This window comes from Pelobates fuscus, chromosome 5 (assembly GCF_036172605.1).
Source record: "Pelobates fuscus isolate aPelFus1 chromosome 5, aPelFus1.pri, whole genome shotgun sequence".
NCBI classification, from domain to species: Eukaryota; Metazoa; Chordata; class Amphibia; order Anura; family Pelobatidae; genus Pelobates; species Pelobates fuscus.
The window spans coordinates 195,308,020-195,327,022 of NC_086321.1; the positions used below are offsets into that span (position 1 = coordinate 195,308,020).

At 39.3% G+C, this 19,003-nt stretch overlaps 1 protein-coding gene across 1 annotated transcript in view; it reads left to right on the forward strand.

Moving 5' to 3' along the window:
- ROR2 (receptor tyrosine kinase like orphan receptor 2) overlaps positions 1–19,003 on the forward strand; it is a 132,705-nt gene that overhangs the window by 94,048 nt on the left and 19,654 nt on the right. Inside the window, exons 3-4 of the mRNA XM_063454933.1 lie at positions 11,085–11,372; positions 12,393–12,423. Of these exons, the coding sequence (XP_063311003.1) occupies positions 11,085–11,372; positions 12,393–12,423 (319 nt within the window). The remainder of the gene's footprint in view (positions 1–11,084; positions 11,373–12,392; positions 12,424–19,003) is intronic.

Consider the following 19,003-nt stretch of genomic DNA (forward strand, 5'->3'; position numbering starts at 1 on the left):
AAGTGAATTTTAAATTTAAGTCCAAATTGCTGAACTAAAAGCATATCAGACTGAATTTTTCCAGTTTGGTTATTTTAGCCTTACGTTTGAAATTTACTTTAAATTCCCCACAATTCTCACTTAGTGAATAAACCTGCTAGTATCACATTCAATCAGATTTTAAACTGCACAGTATGGGGATCTCCGATCTTAAAATCGGCACATGTATTGTACCCCTCCTTATACGTGTACTGTTATGTCCCTCACAGCAGTGCCCAATACTCTGTTATCAATACGTAGACTCACGTGGTGAGTTTACATGTTAGGAAACAATGCCCTTTAAGTTGAGGATGATATGATTAGAATATGTTTTCAGGGTAAAATTCTGAAATAGTTTTTTCGAATCAGCTTGAGGTCATGCAGTATCTTAACCGGTCTATTGACCTTCACTGGACAGGTCAGCATTGACACAGTGACCAAATTACTTAGAACTGAAATGCATTAATACCTTAAGTAGAAAAACCCACCCCTGTTGTGAGGATGGCATCATTGCTTTCACAGATCTCCCTTTCTATTTACATGCTCCTTTCAATCATGGTTATCTCTTTCACCCATGGAAGCCCCTTCAAAGACTTTTTAATGGAAACACCCTTCCAAGTATCCAGTTTGCGCTCAGGCCTCCAGCTGTGGGAAAAACATTACTTGTTCTGTTGACACCACACAGGTCTGGCCCCCTGGGGCACACAAGCGAATATTCAAAGGCACAAACAAAAGTGTTTTCACAGAAGTGACATATGCATTTTCTATGGAAAATGACAGTGTGCCATTTCATTTATCCCTTTTAGAAGCTCAGTGGTAGCAAGGATTGCACTTTGCTTACACACAGTGTAATGTCAGCGGAGGGCACAGCTAAAACCACTTCAAAGAGCACCTCAGGACATCTGCTACACACGTATTGTCCTTGTCATTTGCTGACACCCAGTGGAAGGTCAGGCAAGTTGTACATTCAGAGTGTTGCAGTACAGGGTAAAAAGAACACTCTTTGAGGTAATATTATTATTATTGCCATTTATATAGCGCCAACAGATTCCGTAGCGCTTTACAATATTATGAGCGGGGGGATTTAACTATAAATAGGACAATTACAAGAAATCTTACTTGAACGATAGGTTGAAGAGGACCCTGCTCAAATGAGCTTACAGTCTATATTATTACTATTGGCATTTTTATAGCGGCCAACAAATTCCATAGCACTTTACAATATTATGATCTGGAAGGCACTTACCGGGCTCGCTATTCATTAAAGGGAGATTTGTCAAGAATTCAAAGTGAAATTCCAATTTAAACTCAAAATAGTTGAACTGGAAAAAGTCTCGAAGACAGCAATACTTCAAATTCGGCTAATTTGCCCTTACATTTGAAATTCACTTTAGTGAATAAATCTGCTGAAATACATGCTTTATGGGAGACTTTACCCTGAAAACGTAATTATTTTCAGTCCTAAGCTATGCTTTTATGTTTTTATTATACAGTATTTTCACTATAAATTCTATGTAATTAGAAATGTGTTGACACAACGTGTAAGAGTCATATGGTGAACTCTGCATTGGCCTTTTCTTCATTGTTCTCAATGAACACACTAATATTAAACTCAAGTACTCCTGCCTTTCTGTATTCACATACTTCACTTCTAATTTATAAACCTATCTGTAGAGTCTGCTAATCTGATCTTAATGTTCTTTTTGAAACCTCCGTTGTGAACTCAGTTTTCTGTGTGCTTAAAGGGACACTCCAGGCAAAATAATTACCTTGCAGGGTTAACTCCTCTAGTGGCTGTTACAACAGTTATCTTTTGGAGTGGCTGGTCATATTGAGTAACTGGATTATCTTCTGGAAAAAGGTCCTACCTGTGGGTATTTCTGGGTTTTTGACTCCGATGTAGTTATTTACAAAAGTCTAAATTAGCACTAAGTGAATTTCAATTCCCAGGCCATAATTGCCAAAGTTGAAACATAACTAAGATACTTTTTACCATCCAGGCTATTTATGTTGTAAAATGGTACATTTATTTTGACTTATTTTTTAATTCCCACAAATACACAATTTAGTAAATAACCCTGCCATTGTTATATTTTTCACAAGAGTTGTGATGCAGAGGTTGATCATTAAAACCATTGTAGCCTGCATCCTCTTGCAGAATCCAGCTATAGTTCATGTGTGACAAACAGACTATGCTATATTGCTGCTATTTTGTCATACCATATAAGTATAATGAATAGGAAAAAAGGAGACAGGGACACAGGATCACTGATCCATAACCAAAGCTCAAGCTTCCGCTCCAGCAATGCTCAGCATATTTAGGCTCTGATTCAAATCTAGCTCACATCTGGTATCCTCTGATAGTTGTACAGTCAGCAGGAGTTCTAAGAATATGTAGGTGTTAGACTGTGAGGATGCCTCTTAGCAGATCTACAAATCAAAGCAAAATGCTGAGTAAATGTCAGTTTTATCCCTTGTGACAGAGCACCGACACATAGCAACACTTAGCAATGCAGACATCTGGCACTGACAGTGCAAAGGGGTCAAGTGAAAGGTAATCCTCCTTTTGGCAGGTCAGCACAAGATTACCTTTAAGAATAATTATATGTGAGATTCGTATGAAGACCTTAAATGAACTGTCAAAACTCACAAAACAATCAATTTAAAATGTCCATGTCTTGACTAATCCATACTGTGATGAAATACTTTGTTAATAAATGCACAATGACCTGCTTCAAAACGGTTTATGTTTACCACTGCATCTGAATATTTTGCAGCTTTTTTATATATACATTTATCAGCTCCGATTAAGTCATTAGGTATAGCATTAACCACTGCATATGGTGTTGTACAACTATTATTAATAGAGGTATAACAACTTTTGCAACAATACAACATGGCTACAATACAATATGGATACATGTTTGGGCATAGCTGAGACATATGATCTGAGGAATAGATTGTCAGTGGTCCTTAGCAGGTTAAAATATTTTATGACCACTTACTCTAATCCTTTTTAGATATAAATGTGTTTTAGCATATAATCCCCTATTCTTGTGACGCTGAAAAAAAGCCTGCAGGTATTACTGAGGTTGTTCTAGTGAGTATAGTCTACACTCACCAGAACAACCTCAATAAGCTGACGTTGTTCAGTTGACTATAGTTTCCCTTTAAAAAGCACCTTTGCTAAGCATGCTCCCTCCTAGCATCACAGCAGCTGTGGCTCAGTCCAGTCTTAATGCTTCTCTTAGAGCAGCCTTTGATGGAACCATTTAGGTGGGGTGTGAGACAGATTAAGCGGATGGGATAGGAAGCAGGAGGGCTGCAATGAAGGAGCCAGGGAGGGAAGACACAAGCTTCTTATTGCAGGTTCTGTCTGCAAGTGGAGAACCAGAGAAGTCTTGTCTCCAGCATGGAGTGTGCAGTGACAACACACATAAAATATGCACAGAATTGACATTTGCCAGTTCAGAACGTAGTAACCGGCTGCCAAAATCACATGTGCACATATTTCTGGATGTGCAGTGTTTCGAGCAGAATTCTTTCACCTTGTCCACTTAAGAAATCAGAAATGGTCATGGACTTTGGAGTAACCCTTTAACTAAACCTTCTGAGTGAGCCTTTGTGCTTTTTTGTTTGGATGCAGAAGGCTTAAGGAGCAAAACACTAATTAGTTTCCTAGTCAAGCTCAGGAAACACTATAGGGTACACTTTTGTATTCCTGACCCTGTAGTGTTAAAAAGCCATGCTAGCACCCTCATGTCCCCCTTGCCCCCCTTTAATAACAAAAACTCACCTTTTTCCCGTTGGTGCTGGCCTCACCTCCTATTGGCCCCCTTTGGCTGACATAATCAGAATTGTTGAATATCAATAGGAAAGCATTGGATTGGGTGAGGTAATCAATTCTTAGCCAAGGAGGGGGGGTGGAGCCAAACGCCAATCTAGCCAATCAGCATCTACTCTTAGAGATGTATTGAAGCAATGCATGCCTATGGGTATCTCCACTGGAGGTGTCACTAGGCTGTAATGTAAACACTACCTTTTCTCTGAAAAAAACAGTGTTTACTGCAAAAAGCCTGCAGGGACTGACTATACTCACCAGAACAACTACATTAAGTGGACACTACCAGACAACCACTGGAGGGACTTCCAGGTTGTTAGGCGACTTTTGGTCACCTAACTGATGCTGGACGACCTCATGCCATGCATTATGATATCCAGCGTCACCCAAATCCCCACAGGAAAGCAATGTATAATGCTTTCCTATGGGGAAATCCTCATGTGAGCGCGACCATTGGCACGTGCATTTGTTTTTGCTGGCTCACGTCATGCCAGCACAGAGGGACATCAGCTCTGGGCTGAGGTAAATGACAGAAGGGGTTACTATATTGAGGCAGGGCCGTCTTTTATATTGATTGGACCCTGGGCTAGCAGACAGACATACTGACACACAGACAGACATACTGACACACACACAGACATGTAAAATTTACATTTTTAAACCCACCCTCCAGTTTCCCACCTTTTTCTGGAGGGTGGCTTCCCTGGGGTCCAGTGTGGTGCCTGAGGCTGATGGGAGTGAGGAGCCCCCTCCTCACGGCCTCCTTTTATCTCCCACGTGGCTCCTCCCGCACAACTACCCTCTTTATGGGGGGAAGTGACTCGCGGCTGTCACTTCCTCCCAGACAGCTGCCGAAAAGCAAGGGGCCCGGTCGCACCGTTAAAGGGCCACAGTGAGCGACCAAACCCCTGCTGAAAACAAGCCCATCGGGTGGCCCTAAGTGCATAGGCCACCCGGTGGGCCTACTTAGTGTGTGGGTCCCTGGCTGGCGGCAATGGCGGGGGAACATTTTTTGAGGGCAGCTGGGCCCACGGGTCAGCTGCTTTGGGCCCTCTGAAGTCACTGGGCCTGGGCCAGCTGCCCTGTTTGCCCTGCGTTAAAGATGGCCCTGTATGGAGGGGAGCACTACAACAAGCTATAGTGCCAGGAAAACAACTGTTTTCCTGGCACCGTAGTTTCTCTTTGAACTGTAGTTGTTCTGGTGACTATAGTGTCTCTTTACCTATATTATGAGAACTGTGATTTCTTTTTAGGAATGCAGAGGGTACATTACCATTACTTTGTACTTAATAAATTGGTTATTGCACTTTATATGATAAGTACTGATGGGCTGTAGATAGGAGCAAATGAAAACCTTATGGCACTTTCTCAGTGCTTACTTTATATATGGCACCCTGTGATCTAGCACAAAATATGCAGTTAGTCCTCCAATCCCAATGTTCTACTGGAAATGATGTCAGGCAAGCAATGTTTAGCATTTACCAGGGTTGGAATGGTTTATATTCCATTTATCCTTGTAAGGAAAGGACTTTCATTTACTGGATGTGGTTAGTAGATTTTATGAGCAGTGTAAAAGCTTTCAGTCTTCTGGCAGAATAAACAAAGGAATACCTTTTTATTTGTGTCTTTTTGTGACTGAGTACTTAATGGTAGACAGGAAATGTATTTGCAGTTCTTACAAATATGTTTTCATTGTGATGATTTATTTTATATAGCGCCGACAAATTCCGCAGCAAAAGATACAGTGAGTAAAGCAATTAAAACTTAGATTGTCAGACAAACAAATAGGAATTTATTTATTACATGCTGAAAATTGAAAATTAAATTGCAAAATTTAGAAAACAAAATTTTGACTTGGCAATTGTCACAGGTTGGCTTGTTTAACCTAAATGCAATTTTGTCTTCAAATCATCAGAATTCTGGCTTTAGTGAACAAATCGCGCTGAGTGTTTTAAAGGGACACTATAGTCACCAACAACTACAGCTTAATGAAGAGGGAAAAGACAGTGTTTACTTTGGTACCTAGGAACACCTCTAGTGGCAGTCACTCAGACGGCCTCTAGAGGTGCTTCCTGTATTGCAGCACTCGCATTCAGCGTCTCCATGCTCTGCATGAAGGCGCTGATCTTTCCCCATAGAGATGCATTAATTCAGTGCATCTCTATGAGAAGATGCTGGTTTTGCCACGCCATGGGAATACATTGGATTGGCTAAGATCATCAAGATCATCCACAGAGATAGAGTCAGGTGCGGCCAACCGTGGCCAGACCGACATGGCGTGTGAATAAATTAAAATCACCTTTTCACTGCTCTGACAGAGGCCTCCTGCGTGCATTGTACTGCATACACTAAAAATGATGTGATTTTAAATGGTCATGGTACCTGGAGTTTTTATGTGCATCGCTTAGCTATGAAAAGCTGCAGATACCGATTGTAACCCCTCTGCTGTAAGCAGTGTAGCTCTGCCTGCGGTAGTGTCATTGGAGGTCATTAGCCAGCCCTAAACAAGAGTTCGAGCTGCCTAGTATAAATTCCGTGCAAATGTATGCTCTCTGTCAGTGAATGAGCGCCAGGATCGGCATCTGTCTCTTGTAGCTCTGTAGAAGCCGGATGTCATAAAACAGCCAACAAAGGATACCACGAGCCAGACAAGAGGGCTAATCATTGCTAAAAAGTATGCCCCATTACCAAGAAATGGGGTCCGGGTACTCCTCGCAGTGCATCATAATCACTACAGCAGACTGGAGTGGTTATGGTGTGTGAAGAAAATAACCTTTTAATTTGTGACTTTTATGGCCATTCGTGACTTTTATGTTTTATTAGTTCGGTAGTTGAAACTACCGAACACCAACCACCCCCTGGCTCATTATCTACAAAGGGAACTGTTGATTGAGCGCTCTCTCTGGGTGGCCGCCTTTCGTATAGCCGAACGCCACATATGGGAGAAAACGGTGGCCATCTTGTTTGCACAAAAGAAGGCAGCGGGACTTGGTCGTCGAGTGTCTGGAACTAAAATCGGACACTCGACTTCCCGAACACCGGTAAAAACAGACGAACACCTGCTTCCTTTTCCCGAACAGCTAGGAGAGCGCTGTTCGTTAGTTTTGTTCCCACGAACAAGGGGAACAATCGCTCATATAAACCAGGGGGTTCCGTTCATGCTTTTATTCGTTTATTTGACATTTTCGAAATAGACAGAATATAGAATTTGTCCAATTAGAATGGAGACGCCATTCCGATTGTAATCAGTAATTAGACAAAAAACTTTATATATTTGAAGTTTCCTGTGTGAGCTCTTCAAATAAAGTAAATGTATTCATTGTACAGCGCTACAGAGTTTGCTGGTGCTATAAAATAATAAAATAATAATAATAATTCCGTTTTAAAATACATGTATTCCCACTTACCATTTTTACTTACTAGCATTTGCAGCAGTTCTTCTTTCTGCTTAGTTGTTTTATTATTATTTATTATGGTTTTTTTCCTTCCTCTTAATAGGATGCTTTGGGACTTATTTACCACCACTTTAATACGTTTAATAAGTTGAACTTTATGTATTTTTTCAGAATAGATTATACATACAAAGCTCTTTTTGTACTGGGATGCCATTCATTAGACCAGGGGTGGGTAATCTGCTGCCCTCCAGATGTTTTGGACTACATCTCCCATAATGCTCTTAGGGCCATAATGCTAGCAAAGCATCAAGGGAGATGTAGTCCAAAACATCTGGAGGGCTGCAGATTGCCCACCCCTACATTAGACAGTTCAAATGCTAACCATTATAGCCAGTTTTGCATTGTCACAACTCACAAGAGATATTTGTTCTGTCACAGTGCCACTAATAATTCAACTCCATGGTTTAAATGTGTTCCCTGCCTGTCTCTTTTTATTTATTTCTTCTATTCATATGGCAGACTCACAATTTAGTGCCTTTTAAAAACACACTGTGGATGGATCATGCAGTCTTACATGCATATGCCACAGTTTAAAGTGGGAACAATACATGTATTGTTGTTTGTCTGACCTGCTTTTTATTACATTTCTTCCTCTATAACAATTCATGACCAATGTTCATGAGAGGGAAATTTGTCCTATTTGTACATAAAACTCACAAATCTCAGTCTTGATGGTCCTACTGACGCAGAGCAGGCAATAAATGGATCTGACAGATGGAATGTGCTGGAGTTGCTTGGTGCGCTGTCATATATCTCTACAACCATCATGAGTATGATCTGCCAGCATGACAGAACATTCACAGAGATGTGTGCAGACCTAAGAGGCACAAACTCTGTTTTCCGTTTTCCGTGTCTTTACTGCCACCATTGACATCCATTGTGTATTATGAATGCCATGAGCATTGTCTCATTTCACATTTCACTCATCTGTAAATACCTCTAGACACATCATACATACTCAATATAGTCTAGAAGCCTGATCAGTCTCAGTCTTTTGTAGTCAACTGTGAAATATCAGACTGGGCCAGTTCATACATAGCGTGAGTGTGGACCACCATGCACAAACCAACAAAGTGCAGGGCTAGTGATGGCCCTGCACATTCACGCTTTCTGCCTCATTCTTGCAGTACTTGAAAACTTGAGAACTCCCTATATACCTCCAGTTATTTTAGTCCACGGAAGAAAGGAGCTCTGAGGCGGTGGCCCACAATACCTGTATGCTAGTGGCCCAGGAAACAGTGCTTCCCTTGCCAGCCCTCCCATGCCACTGTTTTTTCTGAGATATGCAAGCAAGAATCAGTACCTTAAAGCTGCAGTGTCTCTTGTGGGGTCTTTTTTTATTTATCTTCTTCTGTAGAGGTAATGGGAGATATAACTACCTTTGCTGTCCATTCCTGGCGCTGCCATCTTCTTGCCATCATACTTCTTTGGCTCCTGGCAACTTCATCGGCAAAGAGCTGTCATCATTAATGTACTCTAACATATGATCAAGCGTACAAAATGAGGTATATTGAAGAAACCATAGGATCTTCCATAGATTATCTTGCCCATGCACAGTAAGATTTCATAGCCATCCATTGTGCATCTCTCAAGATGGTGCCTGTTCCCATCAGCCATCATCAAAAAAAGAAATTGAAAATTAAGGAGAAAAGTAGTTCACACTATCTCATATCTTTTCATTTATGAGAAGCTTGAAAGTGATCTATCTGTGTCTATGGAGGATCTGACAATCTTGAAGGATCCTATATAGACCTCAATGCTGTACTCTTGTGCATGCATGAAGTACAGCAGTGGCGTTGGCCCTGAAGAGGACCCTGCTGGATTAATAGGGCCATGGCCACGAGCGATCAGTTCAGGTAAGTAAACTCACCTTTACCTACCTTCTTGGACACCAGACCCCTAGCAGCAATGTCACCATTAGGGAACTTTGTAAATTTGGCAAAGTCCCCTGATGGTGACAGTGCCGCTTTAAATACAGTCATGAAACTGTATAGTATCTTTAGACTGGAATTTTTGTATGTCCTTGGTCTTTGAGGAATTTTGATTTACATATGCACTTGATGCGTGAGACTAAGAAAGTGTCAGTTATTTATATTGCTTTGCTCTTAAGACCATGCATTGAAGCCCTTTAAGTACTGAATCAGCCGCAGGGCTGGCGCAACCGTATTCACCTAGGGCGCTGGCCTGCAGGGGGCACCCACTGGGATGTTTCCCTCTTGAGCCGCCCCTCCCCCCCAGCGCCATGCCGATCCTCCAGGCGCCCAAGGTGGGGGCACCCAGAGGAGCCCTGTCACAGGGGGCCCAGGAGGTGGCCCTCTGGCCACATCATGGCGCCCCTGAAGCTATGCTTCTTCAGTATGGCAGAGCAGGCACCTGCTTACCTTGATGGCAGGTGCCTGCTCTGCCGATGAAAGCCGGAGGAGAGGAGGCAGGTGGCGGCGGTGTGGGGGTGTATTTGTGTAAGTTGCTAGATGCTAAACATCTTAATTAATAGAACATAATGTACTTCTTTAAAATAAATATGCATAGCTAAAGTAGGTGAATCCTATAGACTGTAAGCTTGTTTGAGCAGGGTCCTCTTCAAGCTATTGTTCCTGCAAGTTTTCTTGTAATTGCCCTATTTCTAGTTAATCCCCCCTCTAATAATGTAAAGCACTACGGAATCTGTTGGCGCTATATAAATGGCAATAATAATAATAATAATTAAAAAAACAAAACAAAAAACTAAAACATTTAATTGCATGACTTCATGATAGGAGGAGCATTTTCTAGAACATAAATGTCTGTTTAAGACTGGTGTATACCGCTTGGCATTTAGGATTAGTAAAGAGAGGTGAGTGGCTAAATGCTCACTACAACTTTTCCAAGACTTTGATGTCTCTGGAGTATTTGTGCTATGCGATCATGTTTTTGTTCTATAGCCGGAACTGTAATAACTGAATAATTGCTCTTTCTTTACTCTCGCTTCTCAGCTGGCTGGTGTCCATGCCAGACACATATACACACACGTGTGCACACACGATCATTGTTTGAGCTTTTTCCCTCTCTTTCCCTTCCTCCTCCGAAATTTGGAGAGGTACGTTTACAAAAGTAGAAATGGATGTAAGACTATGCTGGACTCTTGGATCATTTTTAAAAACGACTTTATTTTTAAGGTGTGATGATTTTTTTAACTTTTTTTTTTTGTGCCAGAAAGAATTCATGAAAATGAAACACCTTTGGATGCCAGAGGGCCTTTTCTTGGCATGGGTTTTCACATCCAGCCACAGAAACGGGTTGCAGTGAAAGGCAATGTTTGATTTGTTTTATGATTTTTAGAATTCTTATTTTTATTCCTACAAAAAGTACTAGATTCAAACACCACTAAAAACTTGTCTATAATGCTTGTTCCTATGAAAAATGCAGTAAATTCAGAATTTAGCTAAGCTATTACTATAGGTGGGTTGGATAAGTGTTTTTCACGTGAGCTATTTTTCCCCTAAACTTTACAGTTCTCTTTTAATTTTCTTACATTTTGATGTTTGTAATCAACTTAATGTCAAGACTGTGAGTTTAAAAACATTACCATAGAAGCAATTTAAAAAAAAAGTTTTATTCCTGCAGAAAAGCAAAACTGTTTCACGTGTTAAATGCACTAATCTATCAGAGCGCCTTGCGTTTACATGAAACTCAAAACCTTTCTAGACAAGTAGTTAGCAGAAGTGTGCCCTAAGGCTCCTTCCTTTACCCCAACTGCAGTTTGATCTGTTGTGACCTTTTGTATTTTCCAGGTTACTTCCTGACATTTCTGGAACCTGTTAACAACATCACAATCGTTCAGGGACAGATAGCCACTCTCCACTGTAAGGTCGATGGAAATCCACTCCCCAACATCAGATGGCTCAAAAATGATGCTCCAGTGGTTCAGGAGCCAAAGAGAATCTCAATCAGAAAAACAGAATATGGTTCCCGGTTAAGGATACAAGACCTTGATACAACAGACACAGGATATTATCAGTGTGTCGCGACCAATGGAATAAAGACTATTACTGCTACTGGAGTACTTTTTGTTAAACTTGGTAAGGTTTTAACATGTTTTTAGCAGTGAATTAAACCTAATATTGATGCCTCCTTGCACTTATAGATGATTCAGTAAAGATTCGTTTTAATGGATTTAAAGATTTATTAATGGAGTAGTTAACATGAGCATTGGCTTGGGACACTCCATTGGTTTTCATGGTAACTGCTCGCTTTTTAAAACTTCACCCCAAAATGACCTTTTATTATATATAACCCTCATAGTTTATTTTAGTTTGTAAATACCAAAGCCTTTGTTTTTAAGTGCAAAAACTTCAAATGTGAATATATGTTTATTTGTTTATTTATGTATTGTATTTGTATATATTTTTATTGCATTATCTATATAATGCATTAGCAAAGAATGATACAAGTTCAGTTGGAATGTGTTTAGAATTAGTTTTATGTTTTGTGTTTAGAATTAGTTTTTTTTAATTTAGTTTTTTTTTTTTTTGCATTTTAAGAAGATTATATTCTGTAGGTTTTTAATCTGATAGCTGCTAATTCCACAAGGATAGAACACCAGTCTATTGCTGATCAAAATGTATAGAAGGCATGGCAATTCCCTTAATGCCATCAACACAGAAATGTGGCATTTATAGAAGCTAAACTAGATATAAAGTGTTTTTGTTTGTTGGATAGTTTATGCTATTTTAGATATGATTTTTGTTTAATCGTTCTTTAAGAGACAAGGCAAAAAAAAAACAATCAAGGCATATTTAAAAGAGATGTACAGATAGCACTTGTAGCACTCCAGTTTTACAAATAGTGTGAAGAAAATTTTCAAGAAAAATAAAATGAGAAGAGGGTAGAAGCATACCACCTGCTGTGGCGATGTAAGAAGAAGAAAGGGTAGCATTTATACATAACTGCTCTAGTATGCTTTTTTTTTATATTTTCACTGCCACAATGTTTCTTAGATTCAGAAAAACTTGCAGCTCCCTCAAGTGGGCACAACAGGGAAACTACTATTTATCCAAAAAAAAAAAAATCACACAGTTTTCTTATTTTCCATTATACAGGACCAACGCACAGTCCAAATCCCAACATCCAGTAAGTATGATCTCTTATTACATTATCATAAGCTGATTTTAAAGCCATTTTCCACTGTTAAATTACAAACAGGGCCAGCCAAGGGTTTTTTTTTAGAACTTTAGAGAACTTTGATGTTGTTGTTTTTTTACCCATAACATTCAGTATCATTAATTATTTAAAATCAGTTTGGTTTGGCATGAACTAGCTCAAGAACGTGCCCCCTTCCCCCAGCTTGGCACCATCAGGGACCTACTTTATCATAATGGATGAGTTAAACCTGGATGTAGAGAGTGAACATATGTTATTCATCTGTTCATTTTTGTTTATTTCACATAATCAGATTAGTTGATATTTTCAGTCCTGACTGTTAGCTATTGTTTTATAATTATCTTTGGTTTAATACATACAATACATATCTTCTTTCAATTGATTTGTTTATATTTATCTAGGTTTGAGTAAAAATCACTTTACGTTTTAGAAAAACTAGTCTGCTTTTCTCCTTTTTGCCTGTGACTTGTCTAACCACTGCTTTCTGCCTTGTATACAGTTAGACATGATATATTTTGTTTTTAACATGTGCTCTCTACACTGTTGAGCTTGTTGTAATTCCCAGTTTGCCTTGCTTTTGTACTCTCTCAAACAGTACCTTAAAGAGACACTAGGACATCAATACAACTCTAATGCATCTATTGTTGAGCAAAAACTTCAAACATTTAACCATGCAAAAAATACAGCATGTTTATGAGGCCAAACCTATTTAATGCTCTAAAGTTGTGCAAATACTTAAAGGGCCCCTTAAGTAACTTTGTTAGAAAAAAGTTCTTGAGTTAATGTTTCTAAGAATAATTGGACTTTGTGTAGTTATTATATGTTTCAACTATATTATAAGATCTCATCCTTTCTACTCGATTTGTTGGATTTGTTTTTAAATCTTTCTGATGTGTGTGCATGAAACATACTCAGCTGTACATCTTGGCAAACTATGAAACTATGATTTGGCCGGTAGGTATTATCATGTAACTTAGTCCATAGGGAGACAATGTCATGTGGCTTGGCCAATAGGTAACATTGTGTGACCTAGTCTATAGGAAGACAGTGTCATGTGACTTGGCCAGTAGGTAGTATCATGTGACTTAGTCCATAGGGAGACAGTGTCATGTGGCTTGGCCAGTAGGTAGTATCATGTGACTTAGTCCATAGGGAGACGGTGTCATGTGGCTTGGACAGTAGGTAACATTGTGTGACCTAGTCCATAGGAAGACAGTGTCAAATGGCTTGGCCAGTAGGTAGCATTGTGTGACCTAGTCCATAGGGAGACAGTGTCATGTGACTTGGCCAGTAAGTAGTATCATGTGACTTGATCCATAAGAAGACAGTGTCATTTGACTTGGCCAGTAGGTAGTATCATGTGACTTGGTCAATTGGAAGAAAGATGGCTAGGAATATGGGTAGACAGTGTTTTGGCACTTTGTTCATTTGTAGACAGTGTTTTATGGTTTGGAGCAAGCATACACAGTGTTATGTGCTTGCTTGGTCATTAAATACACATACACTGTGTATTATCAGTATAGTAGTGATAATAAAGGAATTCCACCATGTTTTTGGAATATGGTCCCAAATGTAGCTTGTATGTGCAAACAGAATTGTTGATACAAGAGATGGTAATGTACTGGTTAATTTAAAACGTTATTTGGAAGAAAAATACACAAAAAACAAATACAAATTATATCAAAGTAGATAAGCAGTTTTTTTATTAGTGTTATGGGAGAAAAGAAAACATCTTTAGGTTGTCTTTAGATTCCAACGTTTACATCGCAAACAGATATTACGAGAACAGAACACTAGAACAGATAGGAAAAAGTACATGTGTAAAGAGCGCTGTGCTCCAACATGGAAATGCAGGGTAGATGTGAGAAGCATGTCAGCACCTCTAGTGGCTGCCAGGTAGGATATTTAACTCTGCAATGTAAGAATTGCAGTATCTACCAAACGACAATGCTTTACATTGCAAGGTTAAAACTAAAGGACCACTGCATCCAGATCACTACATTGAGATGAAGTGGTCTGGGTGCCTTTAAGGATCTTTTAACCGTGTATTTATTACTAACACGGCATGTAATTTGGTCTTTACCAATCAGTGAGTCACAGCATGTCTGGTAATTGCAAACACGATTTGAAAGAATTCTAAATTTTAAATCAGTATATCTATCTAGATTGATCAAAGGACTTAGTGTCTATAATTGTGCAGAGCTACAGTGTGTTGTCTGTTATGGATCTAAATTTGTGGTGGTGTTTCTTCCTGGTGCTGACATAATTGATAGTGTCTACACACACACACACTTTCACACAATAATTTTCAATTCTTGAATCTGGACATTTTGTTGATCACTCTCCCGATACTCACAATTACTAATTTACCTATGCAATGACCTATGCAAAAAACACATCCTAGAATTTAGCTACATGACCAGACTTAGTGTCTATAATTGTGCAGAGCTACAGTGTGTGGTCTATTATGGATCTAAATTTGTGGTGGTGTTTCTTCCTGGTGCTGACATCATTTATAGTGTCTTGCTTTGATGACCCTCAAATGAACAATGGCAGTCAGTGGGTCTTAAGAACTAATATTAATCACATTAATACCAATGGCCACACTGCTAGCATTAATTCTCTGCTTTCATATCCTTTCATTGGTTTTTGGCAACAGAGCGGTAAAAGTGTGTTCAGCGAGATTTTGTTGGCATATCTACAGGATTCTTTCCAAAGGTGTAAATCCATCGTCTGCAAAGGCATACGACCATTAACGTGGCTTCTGCAAACGTGTAATCCGACTCGCTCTGTAAAGTACCTTGCACATTATATTATGCTATAAAATGTTGACTGTTTTTCACTATACTGTCATGGGAAATGTCACGGTCTGTACTCCGTACTCACTGTTAGGGTTTTGAGGTTTAATAGTAAGTCTGTAAAACTAATGGACAATAAAGGAGAAAGATAATGTTTGGGTAACGCCTTTAAGTTAGAGGCTTTTATAAATTGTATGCATCCTGGAAACCACACCTCATTATATATAATATAAAAAAAGGACAACTGATGTTGGAAAAGTGGTGTGTACGTGATATAGACAGTTCCTCTAATCTGTTAGCCTGATAATTCTTTCTGATTTGCCCCATTGTGTGGGTTCTCCAAATTTTGTTACTCTGAAGTGCCATATGGCCGTATCACAGAACAAATGACTTGTGTTCCGAATAAGCCATTTAATTTATGATCCAGAGTTCTGACCATAGCACTAAAAATAGGCCTATGGAGAATTAGATGATTTTTTGGGGTGGGGTTGCATAAGCAGCTTAGTTGCCATGATGGACAAGAGATCCGCATTATGATGTGAACTGTATCTCCTGTCCAAAAAACCCATTATATTTCCAAACAGGGTTCTTTTTTCACTTTGAATTCAGCTATTGAGGGAGACAGGCCAGGAGACAGAGATTGACTGTTTTTACCTTTACTGTGGGAGTGGGAGCCTGTAGCTTTGATCCTAACGTGAGACTGCTTCAGATATTGCTGTGCCTTTGTACCATCAGTGACAGTTACACCAACTTTGTGTGTGAGAGCCTGGGTCAGAGATTGTAGTGTGAGACTGATTAGGTTTAAGTTACTGCTGTGACTGCCAAGCTACTACCAATGCCACTTACACAAACTATAAGTGGGGAATAGAGCTAGCCTGTAAATTGCTTGATTAATCCTGTTGTGAAACCAGTTAGGTTACTGTGGTGTCTAGCCACTGCTAGTGCCACACTTAAACTAAGTTTGATTTACTGAGTTAGAAATCTGGCCACGTTTTTGACATCTCTTGTGCTTTTTGTAAAAAAAAAAAAAAAAAGCTTCTAGACATTTGTAGGTATATTCACAAACTTAGATCCTTTAACGTAAAAATATACCAGCATGCATTCATTGAGACGGCTGTTAACCAGGTGCCTACATAACTCTAACACCCCCAGGCCAATGCCTTAACTGTATATTGGGGAATCTGGCCATGGATAAACAGACTTTGATAAACGACTTATTATTTTACATACAAACTATATTAAGTAATTACACTGTAAAAGACCTCATGGGACTACTTAGTGCACTCTAATGTGCACCTCATCTGTAATTTCTTTTCTTTTTTGGATACACTAGAATTTAATGGCCTATAATAGCATTCTCCCTGTTGAAGCATTTAGTAATGTCTGTTAGTTTTAGGAAGGATTTTAGTAGTCTTTCATGCATGCTTTGGCAGGTTCAGGGGAAAAGCATTAAAAACAAATTACTTTTTCTTCTCCTGCTGAATTTTAAGCCTTGAAACTTTAATTGCTTTTTAAAAGGGGGAAAACGGCCTTTTCCCAATTTCTCATTCTTTGTTTTCTGGTCATGTAGCTAAATTCTAGGATGTGTTTTTTTGCATAGGTCATTGCATAGGTAAATTAGTAATTGTGAGTATCGGGAGATTGATCAACAAAATGTCCAGATTCAAGAATTGAAAATTCTTGTGTGAAAGTGTGTGTGTGTGTGTGTGTGTAGACACTATCAATTATGTTAGCACCAGGAAGAAACACCACCACAAATTTAGATCCATTGCAGACCACACACTGTAGCTCTGTGCACAATTATAGACACTAAGTCCTTTGATTAATCTAGATAGACATACTGATTTAGAATTCTGTCAAATCGTGTTTGCAGTTACCAGACTCACTGATTGGTAAAGACCAAATGAGATATATATATATACACACACATATAGGTAGGAGATTGGCCCGGCAGTTTTACTTCTTACAGGTGCGCTGTGAAAACCTTAAAATCTATATTTCAGCCATGTACTCACCTTCAATAGTTATAGCATACCTGTTACCGTCTGGGGACTATGCATAATTTGCAAAAGAGACCCGACAATGATGTCGCCGCTGGGGGTCTGGTGGCCGGGAGTGGGGCAGGCAAGGGAGATCTTACCTTATTCTTACCTGAACTGGTCTGTCTTGGCCATCGCCATCGTCTTCCCTCTGCTTCTCTGCTGCTCCTGGTTCTTCAGCTGCCAGGAGCTGACGTCAGTTTTGTACTTTCGCGCATGCAAAATTGCAGGATCCTCCATAGAAAGCGCCAATTTATCTTCAGCCAACACTGGTGACGGCTGCAGGGAAATTACAAGTTTGACCGTGGTAGCTCCGTCCAGTGTTAAGCTTTTTGAGGCGACGGAAAAATACTAAGATGATGTAGTCCTACTTCGTCTCAGTATATCTTTTGACAGTCAATATGAGTATTTCCGAAATATTCTATCTTTATGAAATATTCATTTTGTATGGGGTGGAGACTGTGTCGTTTTAACGGGAGCAATCCGACTAAATGGATGTTTCTGTTATTTCAAATAGCTTTTCTAAATGAGCTTAGGAAATATATATAGGAGCTCATGGGGAGAATCCAGTGCAGAGAGTATCACTGTTTGATATTTTTGTGTCAATCTGTTTATTAATGCCAAATAAGAAATAAATATCTGGGCACACATAGTATCTTCTGAAGACTTAATTTAGAGTGGAACAGGCAACGTTTGGGCTCACAAAAGCTTGAGAAAGGATCTTGTATACTGAAACGTTGCCTGTTCCACTCTCAATTAAGTCTGCATATGTGTGCCCGCATGTATATTTCTTATTCTGGAATACATTGAGGGATTTGTAATTTAGCTTATATGAATGTCACCATAGTGTTTATCCATTTTCTTGATTAATGAGTGCTGTTCCTACTTCAGATTCCTGTGAATTTTGTTTAATAGTACTTAACAGAAGTTAGGTATAAATTTACCAAATTGCTAGAGTGATGGAATTCTGATGTCATTATTAATTGATGAAACTGCGTTTAGAGATAAGGGATCACATTATGGCTTTATTATTTTTTATTATTTTCTACCATTTGACTGTGTAATTTACTAGTATCAATAAAATGTATATCTGAATTTAACAAGGGTTTTCTTTGCTTATATCTTTCATTTGGGAATATATTTGTTTACTGCCCTAAAGCAACAATTTTAAATTCTTTCTTTTTGACGTGCAGGTTATTACAAAGCATAGACATACACCACAACAGCGTGCTTTTATATTTAGACATAGGCTAAACAGTGGCATGAAGGGTTTGCACATTTTTTGTTTTAAAAGAAACATAGTAAGCTAGGCACGTGTCTAATCAATTATAAACTATTTACATTAACTGCAGTGGGTTATCGATACTGTAGGAAGCTAGTCAGCTTTGTCTAAACAGTTATGCATTGACTACATTGGGTTGTCTACAACATAGAAAACTGGGCAGTTATGTCTAAACGATTTTATACTATTTGCATAAACTACATTGAGTTATCAACAGGCTGTAAATAGAAAGTCGTTGGTACAGTGAGCGTCACACATTGTGATAAAGCCCCCCAATGGGCCCCCCAATGGGCCCCCGAGTATGTCATAAATGTACCCTTCAAGGGAGAATATAACCACAGAGAACATCAGAAATATACTCAGCAAGTAACGGTAGGGGTAGTGGTATGATGCCAGTCAAGGAAATTTGCAATGCTCTGCCCCCCGGTCAG